Genomic DNA, 14,011 nt, shown 5'->3' on the forward strand with positions numbered 1-14,011 from the left:
TATATTGGTGTGTGTCAATGATATGGTCATTAATAAACCTCATGGATGGTTATTTCTGTTAATCGATGTGCACAGATCAGTGCACGTATTTGCTCAGTGCAGAAAATTGGACATTTTAAAGATGTACTATTTTAGTTTAGTTTTGCATTCATGTTTCATTTGATTTTATTGAAGCAAAATAATTCTTGTTGGGAACAATCAAACATTCTCCACTGCGTACATCAATCAATGTTTATTTCAGTTTGTCTTTGCATCAACAGATTATCAGACCTTTTTTTGTCAAGTATTTTTCGTTACACTAGGATATATCAATAAGAACAAAATGTGGTACAATTCCATTTAAATAAGACAAACTTGGCTGCCATCATTGAGAAAACCGAATAAATGCTTTTCCAGCAAACTACAGTGTGAAGAACAACATAGTTCCAGTGTTTTAGACAGAGCCAGAATACGAGATAATACAGTACCAGCAGGAACAGGTACAACATATACAGAAATATTATTTTTTGTTTCATTTTTCACCCAAAGTTGTAACTGTACAGTTAATATAAAAACTGAAAACATACAAACCAAAATCATACTAACAAAACACCCTGTCAGCAGAAGTCCTGTTTTTTTTGTGTGTTTTTTCTGCCACTGAAAGAACTCCACTGGACACAAATGTCATTGACAGTACAGACATAGGAGCGAAATGTATTGTTATTATAGTTATTTACCAGACGGCACTGAATCAAGCCATGTGTAATTCTTAAAATCTGTGTAGCTTGGCTTTGGAATTCCAGTTGAACTATGTTAAAATATAGAACGTTTGAAGGCATATACCTTTCAGGAATGTCTCCACAGCCTGACAGAGGGCAAGTGGTAATGACTGATTCACTTGTGTCTCTTGAGTTTTTTAGGCTTTGAAAATGTGCAGTGTGTGAGGTCTAGCGTATGAGAGACAGAAAGGATTAATCATCTGTTTGATTTGTCAGATCAGTTCAAAATACAGACAAGTACACGAGTACAAAATATCCTCACTTGATGCCATTTGTCCATGTCACGTGGTACACCACAATCACAATTTGAACCATGTATCATGAAACATTAGTTGTTTTTAAAATACATACGCCTTCTGTAATTATGTTTTACAGATGTACATAGTTTCTTCACTGTCTCAACACGTATGTATGTATGTATGTATGTATGTATGTATGTATGTATGTATGTATGTATGTATGTATTTAATGTTGAAAATGCACAAACCACAAGACTGAAGAAAGGAAAACCGGTATGTTTGATTCAGTTGGAATGGGTTTGACTGAGGAACTCATATTTGTTATCTGTGGCGCTCTTTCTCTCACTGATACACAGACGAGGATCTCAAAACTGAAAAAGGTAGCTGAAGAAACATAATAAAGTGACTTCCTTGGCCAAAATAATCGGACTCATGATAAATGCCTTCCTTGGCCAAAATAATCTATTACATCTCATTGGATGTGGTCAACAGGACACCTGTGATGATCATTAAATATTAGCTATTTTGTGAGTATGCGGTGGGTGGATTCATCTATCATAGGTTTTATGAGGTTTTATAACTATATGAACTGTACATTGAAACACACAGCTCAAAGTTCACTCTTTGCATGACCTAATTTTTGGATGTGAGATGTCCCTTGTCATTCTCTAATGCTTTTGTGAGCAGCAGCAGCTAAAAATAATAATAAAAAAAAATTAATAGAGTTAATAGAGTTAAGTATGTGCACTTATATTGTGTCAACCAAAATTTGCTTAGACAAAGAACCCCGCTCCCCCCCCCAAAAAAAGGAGGGAAATAACACAGATTTTGGCTTTATAGCAATGCAGGTATAAATGTCTCTTTTTATATCTCTATATATTTTGCCAGTATTTCAAAAAAATATAATGTTTATCCATTGTTTCTGCTGTTGGCTAACATAAATAAAACTTTTTTTTGTTTTAATCACTTTTTAAAGTGACATGCTGCTTTTTCATATGGAAGCAGTACATCTATTTTACTTTTCAATAGTCATTCATTGTTGTTTCATGCATTTCATGTTGGTTTCTTTACGCTTGCGTATCTACACTGTAAGGTCCAGAAAACCCAAAGCACACAAGCTTACACACACAAAGACACACACACACACACCTCCCTTTTACACAGACATAAGACTTGTCAGGATTTTTACAGTTCTTCAGACCTTCAAACTCTCTGTCCACATATCTGTTCATCTAGACGAGAAATGACCTTGTCCATGTCGTTCAGTATTCTGACACTGAGACTCTGCTGTACACAGAGCCAGTCCAGGAATCTGTAAGTCAAAGTCACTCTTCTGTCTCTTCTGATTGCTATCGTTCTTAAAGTTAAAGTCCTGCTGCGGCATCAACTTCTCATCAGGCCCAGGGCGGCCTCATCCCTCTGTCCTGTTATCAGAACTGGTACCACTTCTTGTCCTTGCACTTCAGCATCAACTGAAAAAACACATTGTTGGTTATTGTTGGCTATAATGGTAAAATCCAAAATATTTTCTTTCAATATTTTCTGCTGTATTTCCTTTTATATGAATTTCAAATCACATTTATTTTATTTATAAACTACTTTAAAAACAACAACAGCTGACCAAAGTGCTGGACAAGCGAAAAGAAAAGCAAAAACAAAACAGTAAAACGTTAAACATAAAACACATAAATAATAAATTAATGAGAAGAAAAATATTCAACTCATTTGTTTTCTCTTGATTAAGCAGCATTTTCTTTTACAAACAAACTTTGTGTGAGACAGGACTTTTACATCCAAGCCTTATTGCACAAATGTGTGGTTCTGTTTTCACCTCATGAGCATGTTTGGAAAAGGTCTCTGCACTGGTCATCATCAGGGCGGTTCGGTCCTCCAGCTCCCCCAGCCTTTGGCCTCTCTCATCCAGAGCGATGCGGGCCCGTGCCAGGTCGCCCACCACTCCGCTCGCTGCCACCTTCATGCCCTCCATCCCTCCCTGACCAGGGATATGCTGCGCCAGACTCCGGGAAGCCTTCCCAGCTGCTGCCTCACCAACTGTCAAGCACGTCCAGTAACAAATAAAAGTCAGAAGATGAAATAAATGATCATTACTACTTGGCCGTGGCTTTTTTATTATAATCTTTTTCTAACTCCAGTGTTAATCATTATATATTGAATCAACTTATATTATGCTGATTAGTATCAACATCATAAGAAATCTTTTAAGTAAATTAACAAAGCACATACTGGAATAAAATCCTGCATATTCAGTATGTTTGCATGGACAGCAATACTGTGGTATAACCAGTACTCGAGTTGTAAAATAAAATCAGGGGGGATGGTGGATTTTATCATATGGGGACAGATAATTTGTGCTGATTACAAATAATATAATATATTACAAATAATAGCACTGACCAAAACAATGACAGAAAAGAATTACATGGCAGCAGTTAAATGCAGCCTTCTGTAAGCTTTAAATATCCACTGGGCTTACATCAAATACATCAAAACACAACAATAAAAAACAGTTTTCTGAACTTATCAATATGACTCTGTCCTTCACAGGATAAGTAAAATGGATCACTGCAAAAACTCAAAATCTTAACAAGAATATTTGTCTTATTTCTAGTTAAAATGTCTCATTTTAGTAAAAAAAATCTCATTACACTTAAAACAAGACTCATCACTGGAAAAAAAAAAATCACCTGTTTCAAGTAGATTTTCACTTGAAATAAGTAGAAAAATCTGCCAGTGGAACAAGATGTTTTTGCTTGTAATAAGAAGATAAATCTTGTCCCACTGGCAGATTTTCCTACTTATTTCAAGTGAAAATTAACTTGAAACAGGTGAAAATTGTCATATAAGTTATTTTTCTGGTGTTGTTTTTCTGGTGATGACTCTAAATGTTGGAATAGCAGTAAAACCACATTCATTGATGAAATTACATAAGGGATGGAAAGGGTGGATGGCAGTTTTACAGGGGGGATGATTTTGACCGTTTTTATTTCAGGGGGGATGCCATCCCCCCTCATCCCCCCTCAACTCGAGTACTGGGTATAACTTGAGTAAGTCTATGACTCTATGCACAAATGGCTGCTCTCCCTGAGTCTGACTCTGGTGTAAGCTTCATAGCCTTGTTATCCTCTCCACTGTTGTGATGCTTGCTCACGGCGGGGATTGCACCATAAACTGGTAAACTGTCAAATTTAAATTATAGACTAAAACGGTAACTTATTGGATGACACATGAATATAATTTGAATTTAACAAGGTTATATTAAACTTTGAGTGCTTTCTCCGTTAATTGCTTTGGAGACCTTGTGAAAGGGCACAATACAAATAAAGGGTATGAATCCATATTAAACAGTAGCCTTAATCAGAATAAGGTCATATTGAAAAAAACAAAACAAAACAATAATTGCAGTAAGACATAGGGGTTTTGATGGCATTTTGAAATATTAAACAGTCTAAACAAATGGTAATTGTGAATGTTTTAGGTCTCCAGTAGGTGCAATGACCATGGATGGCACTTAAAATGAGAAACCTTTGATTTAAGGTCTTGCAAAATCAGGAACAAATGTCAAATGGTATCTCTGCTGGAAAATTTGTGTTTGTTGATGTTGCATCAAATTCTAGATGGAACACTAGATAGAAGGTCATGTTCTGGGTCTCGGGAAAGTGCCTTGAGACAACTTCTGTTGTAATAGACTCTATATAAATAAAATTGAATTGAAAATATAAGGGACATGCCACTACTTAAACAACGCTATTTAACAAGCAACACCAAAATATAACAAGTAAATCAACAGGACTTATTTGTAATAAGCTCAACGACTTCATTATTGCTGTCCATGTAAACGTTCTCAAGGAAAAAAAGACAAGATGACGCACAGAGCTCCTCCCTATCGAAGGTTTGGGCATTTCCTCCGAAGAAGCCTTTTAGAAATCCTCTGTTCTGGACTTCTGGTGTTTCTATTGGAGTAAACAGCTCTCCCAGCATTTCCTACAATCAATGAAGATAAAAGAAAACTCTTAGAAAAAAGAAAATTCTGGGCAGTTGGAATGAATTCAACCACAATTAACTTGACTTCCACTGAACATGTGTACTCTTTGTGTAGAGTGTCCTGAGATGGGCTTTGTTGTGCCTACAAATAGATGTAAGGGAAGTGAATTGAAAATCTTAACAAGTTCTCTTGAATACCAAAACTGTTCATAAGCTGGTCACTGCTAAAGCGAAATCAAGGTAACAACTGTTGCCTGCAGGTGGCAGTGTGGTAGCAACATAAAACTGGATCCACAGACATTTGCTATCAGAGTGCAGTGATGGCTCATAAATGTATGCATACACACTATACCTACTGTCAACTCCGAGCTCCTCAAACGGTAGGAATGGCAGCCTCTGCTTATTCAATGCAACAGTACTTCACTAAATTAAGGGATAAAGATTGACTGTGGTGTTTACCTGCAGGTTGTCACACATATCTTGGCTGTACGTAATTCTCTGGATCTCTGTGGGGGAGCTGAGATATAGAGCCTGTCCTCCATTAGTGAAAAAAAATGTTCGTGCATTGCGCATGTCTGCCTGAGGCAGGTAATGAATATCCATCAGTGGTCTTAAACTAGGCAAACTGCAAACAGAAAGACAAGAGTGAAAAATGTGTTAAACACTAGGAATGCCAGTAAAATGTCGAAATCATACCATGCATTGGAACCAACTTTAAACCAGTTATCGTGACACATTATACATTAATAATGTATGAAGGGCAATAATTGATACTGCCAATTAGCTTATAGCTGAATAGAGAAGCATCATCTCCTTATATAGATTTTTTTTAAATATTTAAAATGTTCTGTATCCAGACATGTATTCGATTAATACAATATATATATACAATATACAATAATATAATATGTCATAAAACACTCCAATTACAGTAAGTTACTTGAAGTATTTAGTGTTATTCTAAATAATAAATAACTTGAATAAATTAGAAATGTTATAATCTATAAATAATAAAGTTGTTAATTATTCACACCTGAGCTCATTTGGGAGTGGAGGACACTTCATATTGTACATGAGAACCTGTATTCTGAATATGAAGTGTCAAAAATAGAAATAAGCTAAGTGCACGTGGGAGTGGTGGGATCTCAACTACACCGCCTGACCAAAACCAGAATCAGCACCTAGAGTCGACTACGTAAACATGTCTGAGTCCTCCATTTGACAAGTACTGCTTCCTTTTTCAGCTGGCTATAAGTTATTTTTGTGTGAAGCAGTGAAGAGATTTTCATTTGTTAAACAGTCACTCCAGAAGAGACATCCTGTGGATGTCACGGTGGATGGGTCAGATTATTAATACAAAGCAAACTAAATAACTAAGGAGATCACAGAGAGTGCTAAACTTTGGTTAAATCTGTCCAAGGCATAATGTAAAGCTGGAAGGACAGTGGTGAACTATCATTTTCCAGTTAGGGAAAAAAATCTTGAAAGATTGTGTTTGGAGGTCTCTTAAACCTTTTGTAAAATCTAGAAAGTAGAGTGTTAGTAGTAGAAAGAAAACTCACAGTACTGGGAACAAACAGCTGTGTAGCTGTACGAAAACTACAAATTAGTAAGTAAAGCTTTATTTTGACAGGGAGCAATGGAAAAAAGTAACGAGGTGTGATGACTTCAGATTAGGCCATCATGCCTAGTGCTTACTGAGTGAAACTGTTGGGGAAGTATAATAATCTGGGTTGGTTTCAGTTAATCCGGTCTACATTTACCAATGGTATGTGCCCAAACAAACAGAGTCAGCTGTTTCCCTGAATATACCGAAGCAGCATACATTTCCATCATTAGATTTTTTTGTTTTTTGTGCTTAATGGCATGTATATAACAATCCTGGGATTCATTGGGCTGATATTGTGACAGAGTGGTCCAAGGAGCATGACACATCATTTTCACACATTGAGAAACTCTGAATGTGCTGAAGGAGACTTTGTGCAGTGGTCTGACTCTCTCATTTTCAAGATTTTGGTAAAAATGTAAGCAACTTGAGTAAAAAAAATACATGCACTGACACATTGAAATCTCCACATGAACACTATTAAAAAGCTCATGGTTGCCCGACAAAATGTTACAGTGCTGCTATTTATTCAATCCATCGTCTATAACTGCTTCTTCCTATTCAGGGTTACGGGGGTCTGCTGGAACCCACTCCGGCTCTCTTTGGGCAAAACGCAGGGGTTAACTTTGGACAGGTTGCCAGTCCATCACAGGGCCACATAGATGAAAAATCACACACCCATTCCTCTGGGCATTTCAGAATCACCAATCAGCCTATGAAAGCAGAGTACATGAAAGCACAGGAAGAACATGCTGACTCCACACATGAAAGGCCTCAGCTGGGATGCGAACCAGAAACCTAGCAGTTTTGAGGCAACAGTGCTTGTTTGTTTGTTTTGTTGGTTATGACCAGGCAGTGTAATATATAATTAATTATGTGCATGAATAGGGTTGCCACCTTTCAGAAATAGAAATAAGGGACGCCCTGATTTCAGCAGCGCAGGAGCCAAAAAAAAGCCCCAAAACTTCTAAACTGAATAAAAATGTGTTTATTTTATATGAAAAAACTAAATACTTTGATTTAAAGTTTAAAGTGCTTTAATAGCATTGAACCTGCATGACTGTACAGACAGACAACCATACTAGCAGCTGAAATATCCTCCTATGCTATGTTTGTGTACATCAGCCAAGATGTAGAATAATATAGCCTACAGGTGAAGAATAGGGTGTAAAAGTTAATTTATTTCAATAATTCAACTAGAATATGGTGTAAAAGTTAATTTATTTCAATAATTCAACTAGAATATGGTGTAAAAGTTAACTTATTTCAATAATTCAACTAGAATATGGTGTAAAAGTTAACTTATTTCAATAATTCAACTAGAATATGGTGTAAAAGTTAATTTATTTCAATAATTCAACTAGAATATGGTGTAAAAGTTAATTTATTTCAATAATTCAACTAGAATATGGTGTAAAAGTTAATGAAAATACGGTACAAATCGTGTCCCGTATTAGTTCAATACGGGACGCAACATTTTTTTCTCAAATAAAGGACAATTCCGTATTTTACGGGACGGGTGGCAACCCTATGCATGAATAAAAGATAGGAGTTCATGGAAGTTTCATGTATATCCTTTACACTTTATGTTGCAACTCTGAGCGTACCCCATGAAACCAGGTGATATTAGAATAGTTTAAATGCTTTGTTGTAAATGTCCCCTTCACACTAGTACATGGCCCATCAGTGACAAGAGGGTAGTCTGTGTTTTTGTGACACTTCGTTAGAGTTTGTAATTTACCTGGAAAACAATGAAAATAACGATGATGACTCAGGTATGTGCAGGTAGGTATACACTAATCTTGGGCCCAAATACACACCTGTTTTAACTATAGTAGAGAATACAGCTAGGTTTGACTCAGACTGTTGGAACTTACCAATGAGAATTTACTTCCAGTTGGTGGGGAGGTCTTACTAGCTTATATTTTCATGCAAAATATGTTAAATATGTGGAAGCACATCACAGGTCAGCTATTTCATGGGGAATTTAAAACAGAATCAAAAGCAAAATCCACATACAGAGCTCTTATGAGTGCCTGAGATCGTACCTGAGTGTCATGACATGTCCATTTGCACAAAAGCAGGCCAGGCACACACTGTTACACATAGGTACCACATCCGCTCGCAGTACAAACGATGACTCTGTGATGTCGTGGACAAAGAGGCACGACTGCAAGGGCATCAGGAATACTTTGGCCTGCCTCTCAGAGCACACCACCGCCAAATGCCCCTCCACAGATGCATCCTGGGAGGATGATGGTGAAAAGTGGACCAGCTTGCGCTTCAGCGGCCGATCAGGGTCCTCGGGAGCATTCAGGTCCCGCCAAACCTCATACGGGCTCTGAATGAGAGCTCCAGCGCAGTCCAAGAAACCAAAACGTAACACAGAGCCCTTCAGCATTTGGACTGCTCCTATGAGAATTTGGTGAGAGTCAAGAGAAAGAGGGATAAGACCAGTACTCGAGTTGAGGGGGGATGATGGGGGATGGCATCCCCCCTGAAATAAAAACGGTCCAAATCATCCCCCCTGTAAAACTGCCATCCCCCCTTTCCATCCCTTATGTCATTTCATCAATGAATGTGGTTTTACTGCTATTTCAACATTTAGAGTCTTCACAAGAAAAATAACACCAGAAAAATAACTTATTTGACAATTTTCACCTGTTTCAAGTAAATTTTCACTTGAAATAAGTAGGAAAATCTGCCAGTGGAACAAGATTTATCTCTCATTACAAGCAATAAAATCTTGTTCCACTGACAGATTTTTCTACTTATTTTAAGTGAAAATCTACTTGAAACAGGTGAAAATTGTTGTTTTTTCCAGTGATGAGTCTTGTTTTAAGTGTAATAAGATTTTTTTTTACTAAACTGAGACATTTTGACTAGAAATAAGACAAATATTCTGTTAGGATTTTGAGTTTTTGCAGTGATCCATTTTACTTATCCTGTGAAGGACAGAGTCATATTGATAAGTTCAGAAAACTGTTTTTTATTGTTGTGTTTTGATGTATTAGATGTAAGGATAATTAAAGCTTACAGAAGGCTGCATTTAACTGCTGCTATGTCATTCCTGCAGTATTTCTGCAGGTGTTTTGGTCAGTGTTATTATTTATAATATATTATATTATTTGTAATCAGCACAAATTATCTGTCCCCATATGATAAAATCCACCATCCCCCCTGATTTTTTTTTTACAACTCGAGTACTGGATAAGACATGTACTCAAGTCCTGCGCTATCAGACCAACGTTGCAGTGTCGGCTTATAATATTTAGGCCACGTCTAGCCTACATAACAAAGGGGGACTTACCACTGGGACCAACTGTCACAGGATCATACATCCTCTCCTCCTGGTCAGTGGGGATAGACATTGGGATAAGGAGGACCACACCCAAGCTTGTGCCCACCCACAGACACGGGGTGGGAAGAGAATCATTCTTGCCACCATAGGACTCTCCAAACTGCAGAGTGCTTATGGCCTCTTTGGTGTCCCGGTCTATGCTGGACACACTGTAGCTGCGGGAATGGCTGAAGGAGTTTTCACGGCTCTCTGTGGAAGCAGCCACAAAACATGGAAGTACAATACAAGATGAAACAACGCAAGAAACAGTTCAAGGGTAGACATTAATGGCATCAGTTGAAGAGAAGTGGATGGGAATGACAGCATGAGAAGTATGACAAAAAAGATGGAGGTATGAAAGGGCAAGCAGATAAAAGAAAAACATACATACAAGTAAGCAATAAAGGGTACAGAGCAGCTTAGTTAAAGTCAAAAAATTTCTACAAATGTTAAATGGCATAAAACAGAGACAAAAATGCAACTGAAGGGTGAATAGTGTTACACTGAAAAGAAAAGGGGTTAACTATGACAACCAGACAGCTGGGCAGAAACATCGTATATTTTGAGTCAACGCACACACACACACACATACACGCATGTATGCATGCACACACACTCGGACACATGCACACACCATTATAAGTTTTCCAGACTAAACCAGCTTTTAATCATTTAGAAAACTCTTAAACAGATGCACACATGCACTCATTGGCAGGAGCTGGATTTTGAAAGCCTTTAATTCCATGTATTGTATGTGTTACACATTCAGGCCTTTCTCTGGGCTTAAAGCCTCCACCCGGAAAGTATTTCAGTATTGCTGCATTTCTGAATTATTCAGAGCTAGGAAATGTGCAGTAGCCTACTGCACTCTCAACCAAATGCGGACAAAAAAGTGGAGATTTATGTAACAGCAACCACAAATGGGTGCAAATCTTAGTGTATGCTAATCAAAAGAAAGAACAACATAAACTGGTCAGGACTGTCCCCTCTGGATCCATTCTAAAACCTCTTTATTTATATCAATTTATTTATATCTCCTGCTGGCGGTGATTCTTGCCAGACAGATGAGACACAACGGCTAAAATAAATAGGTGTCTGAATTAACACGACACATTACATAATATACTTCCACTGTTAATTTATGAGTTTAACATTTTTAAATTGAGAAAAGATCAGGTAAATCCTTGAATGATATAACATTTTGTCCATTAAGAGTAGTGGTTAGAAAATGTGTATTTTAGGTGATCTGCTATTGTTTGCCATGCACTTTGTCTTTATAATAGACAGTTTCGTTTCTTTAGTATCTGCTTCATTTCTTCATAATCCTCCATCAAAAGATGTTGTTCATTTGAGATGCATGCAATTTATCTGTTGTAGAATCAGTGAATCTGTGATCGATCTCATGGTCTTTTGAAGAAAATCTGTGGACGCACATTTACCTGGATTACTTACATCTGGCTTGACAAAGCCGCACCTCCTGAGCCTGGTTTGGCCTTTGTGAAATGTATGAAGCCAGGATGAACTGATGTCAAGCTTGGATTTATCTCTTACCCTGGATTTCTTAATCCTACTTTTGTGAAACAGCCCTCTGGTCATGTCAGTTTTACATAAAAAAATATGGGGCCACCCATTTAACTCCTACATCGTCCAGGACAAAATGAGACAATTCAGCATTAAGTACGTTTTAAATGACACAGGATCACATGATGACCTGACATTCTGACTGACTGATGGAAGGACGAACGTAAACTGGTCAGGACATCAGTGGGTGTGTTTGTGGCCAAAGGACAAGGACTTACCTCTCTCAGTCCAACAGTAGGAGGTGGTGGTGTGGTGCTCGTCGTGGGAGTACATAGTGACTCCATGAAACTGCTGAAGCATTGCTCTCCTGGATGCATGCCCTACTTATCCCCCACAAAATGAACCCCACAGAACAAACCACACCCCGCAACGAGCCAGGGAAACAAGTACACAAATACGGGTGCAGCCACGCCGAGCCACGGAACAGACAAGACGGACAAATTAACAGCAGTACGAGAGAGTGACAGAAAGGGAAATAAAGAAAAAAAGAAAGAAAGAAAAATGCAACTTAGTGTGGTGGAATTGCTTCAAAAATACATGAAAGAAAAAAACTATGAAACTGAAAATGAGTTCGGCTCAGTTATGTTTCTGCTATACCACTCTACTCTTCTCTGAATCCCTGTGTAGAACCATCTTTTAAACTATACTCTGTTGGGAACGACTGCAGGTTTCTGTGTTTCAAATGCTGTGAGTAACTATGAGATAGCGTGCCGACAATCGGTCTACTGTGGTCCATCAAAAGCTACTCCACAGCAATGTTGTATGATGCTGCTTTCTTTGATTCTTCTTAAGCTACAAAACACTGTGGATCCTAGTTTGCAAACTGGTTACAAAACAGGAACATGGAAAGAATTATATTGTAAATGACAAAACATTGGTTGTTCTTTTGTTATTCGCGGTCATCGTGCAACATTTATATATTAAGAAGTTATTTATTTATATTTTTAGTTTGTTAGTATTTCTATTCCACGATGATATCTTTGAAAACAGTGCTAGCCATGACTGCTAGCAACCATGCACACAAAAAAGCCTTCTGTTGTGAGTGTGGGTGGTTCAGCTATGTGTGGCCTGGGTGTGTCTACGCTGTCACACAGCCTGTTCTGACTAATGAAAGTCAGGCACAGTGGTACTCTGACAGGACACAGGGACCCCCGAGAGGCAAGTGAGTCGGGGCTAGGGGTAGCTGATAAAGAAAGGCAGAAAATCTGAAGTGGTCACACAAAGTGTAGTTAATCTATAATACGAACACAAACAAGCACACACATTTTTGTGAGACAAGGACCAATCCTTCAAATCAATATTTAAACCTTGTTTTCAAAACTCCTCTGCTGATGGCTGTAAGTCCAACTGTTCTGACAACCTTTCCTGACAGGTTCAACCATTTAGCTAACAGACAATTGAGAAACTTTTGACTTCATATTGAAACGTAGGAACAATTAAGAAGAAAAATGTAATCATTATAGGGATCCAACAAGAAAAACACAAAACCATGTATTGTGTACATCTGCACTGGAAAGATAGGAGTGTGAGTGTCTTAATGATTTTCTTTTTCATAATTTTGTTATCTAATCACTGGATTACTTCAGCTTTGTGTTGTAATCACGTAAAATATATTCTAATGATATATTTTCTTTGTTAAAAATGCCCTTTAAGGGATATGACACCTAAAGAAATAAAATAAAAAATATTGTCATTTACAATCCACTTACATCCATTTACAAGTTTGTTTAAAAATGGAAAAAAGTATTGTACAACTGTATCTTTAACATATAATAGGGGCTCTGTCTAAAGGGAAATTGGTAACGCCTGGCTTCCACTGTCATTTACCTCCTCTCACTTCTTGCCTGCATGCAGGCCTTATTAACATCGGCTTCATTTCTTGCACTGCTTACTGACCTTTAATTATTCCAGTTATCCTGCTGGCTCTTCACCGTGGTAACCCAATTTAACTGATACGCAACAGTGCCAAAGGTAGACAACAGATACAGAATATGCAATTGTACACTGAGAAAAGTCATTACCTGTGGTTTACTAGAATAAAACATTGTCATTTTACATTTTTAGCAACTACAAATGCCTCTCAGCCAAAAGAAAACTGTGTAATTCCAGCGTCATCTCAAAGTGATGCTTTGTGAGGAAAGGTCAAAGATTAGAAAGGCTGCTTTCCTGATTACATTTTCATAACCAATGCTTTAGAAGAGCTGCACATACAATAATGCCTATAAACATCAATGAACTGAAACAATGTTATAAATAATGGACAACAGTTCCATTAAGACTATGTAAGAGAATTATTTTGAGATGTATTTGTATCTACAAGCCATCAAATCTTGGGGTGAACTTAGGTTTCACAGTCTGTGCCTTCATTTCTGCTTTAGCTTTGTTAAATATATAACATGATGAAACAATTTGTGTTGTTGATCATCTGAGGTTGCAGTGCAGATCATTTTTCTTTTATGGTTGCTAGATTCAAATCACCCTAACT

General features: G+C 37.5%; 1 protein-coding gene across 1 annotated transcript in view; it reads right to left on the reverse strand.

The window, feature by feature from the left end:
- Window positions 1-235: 235 nt before the first annotated feature.
- Window positions 236-14,011, reverse strand: part of stxbp5l (syntaxin binding protein 5L) — a gene marked incomplete at its 5' end in the record, with an annotated part of 221,406 nt that continues 207,630 nt past the window's right edge. The window contains 7 exons of the mRNA XM_061722943.1: window positions 236-2,469; window positions 2,829-3,049; window positions 4,888-4,999; window positions 5,459-5,624; window positions 8,654-9,017; window positions 9,916-10,155; window positions 11,745-11,846. Coding sequence (XP_061578927.1) covers window positions 2,428-2,469; window positions 2,829-3,049; window positions 4,888-4,999; window positions 5,459-5,624; window positions 8,654-9,017; window positions 9,916-10,155; window positions 11,745-11,846 — 1,247 coding nt within the window. The remainder of the gene's footprint in view (window positions 2,470-2,828; window positions 3,050-4,887; window positions 5,000-5,458; window positions 5,625-8,653; window positions 9,018-9,915; window positions 10,156-11,744; window positions 11,847-14,011) is intronic.

Source organism: Cololabis saira, chromosome 6 (assembly GCF_033807715.1).
Source record: "Cololabis saira isolate AMF1-May2022 chromosome 6, fColSai1.1, whole genome shotgun sequence".
Taxonomy (NCBI): domain Eukaryota; kingdom Metazoa; phylum Chordata; class Actinopteri; order Beloniformes; family Belonidae; genus Cololabis; species Cololabis saira.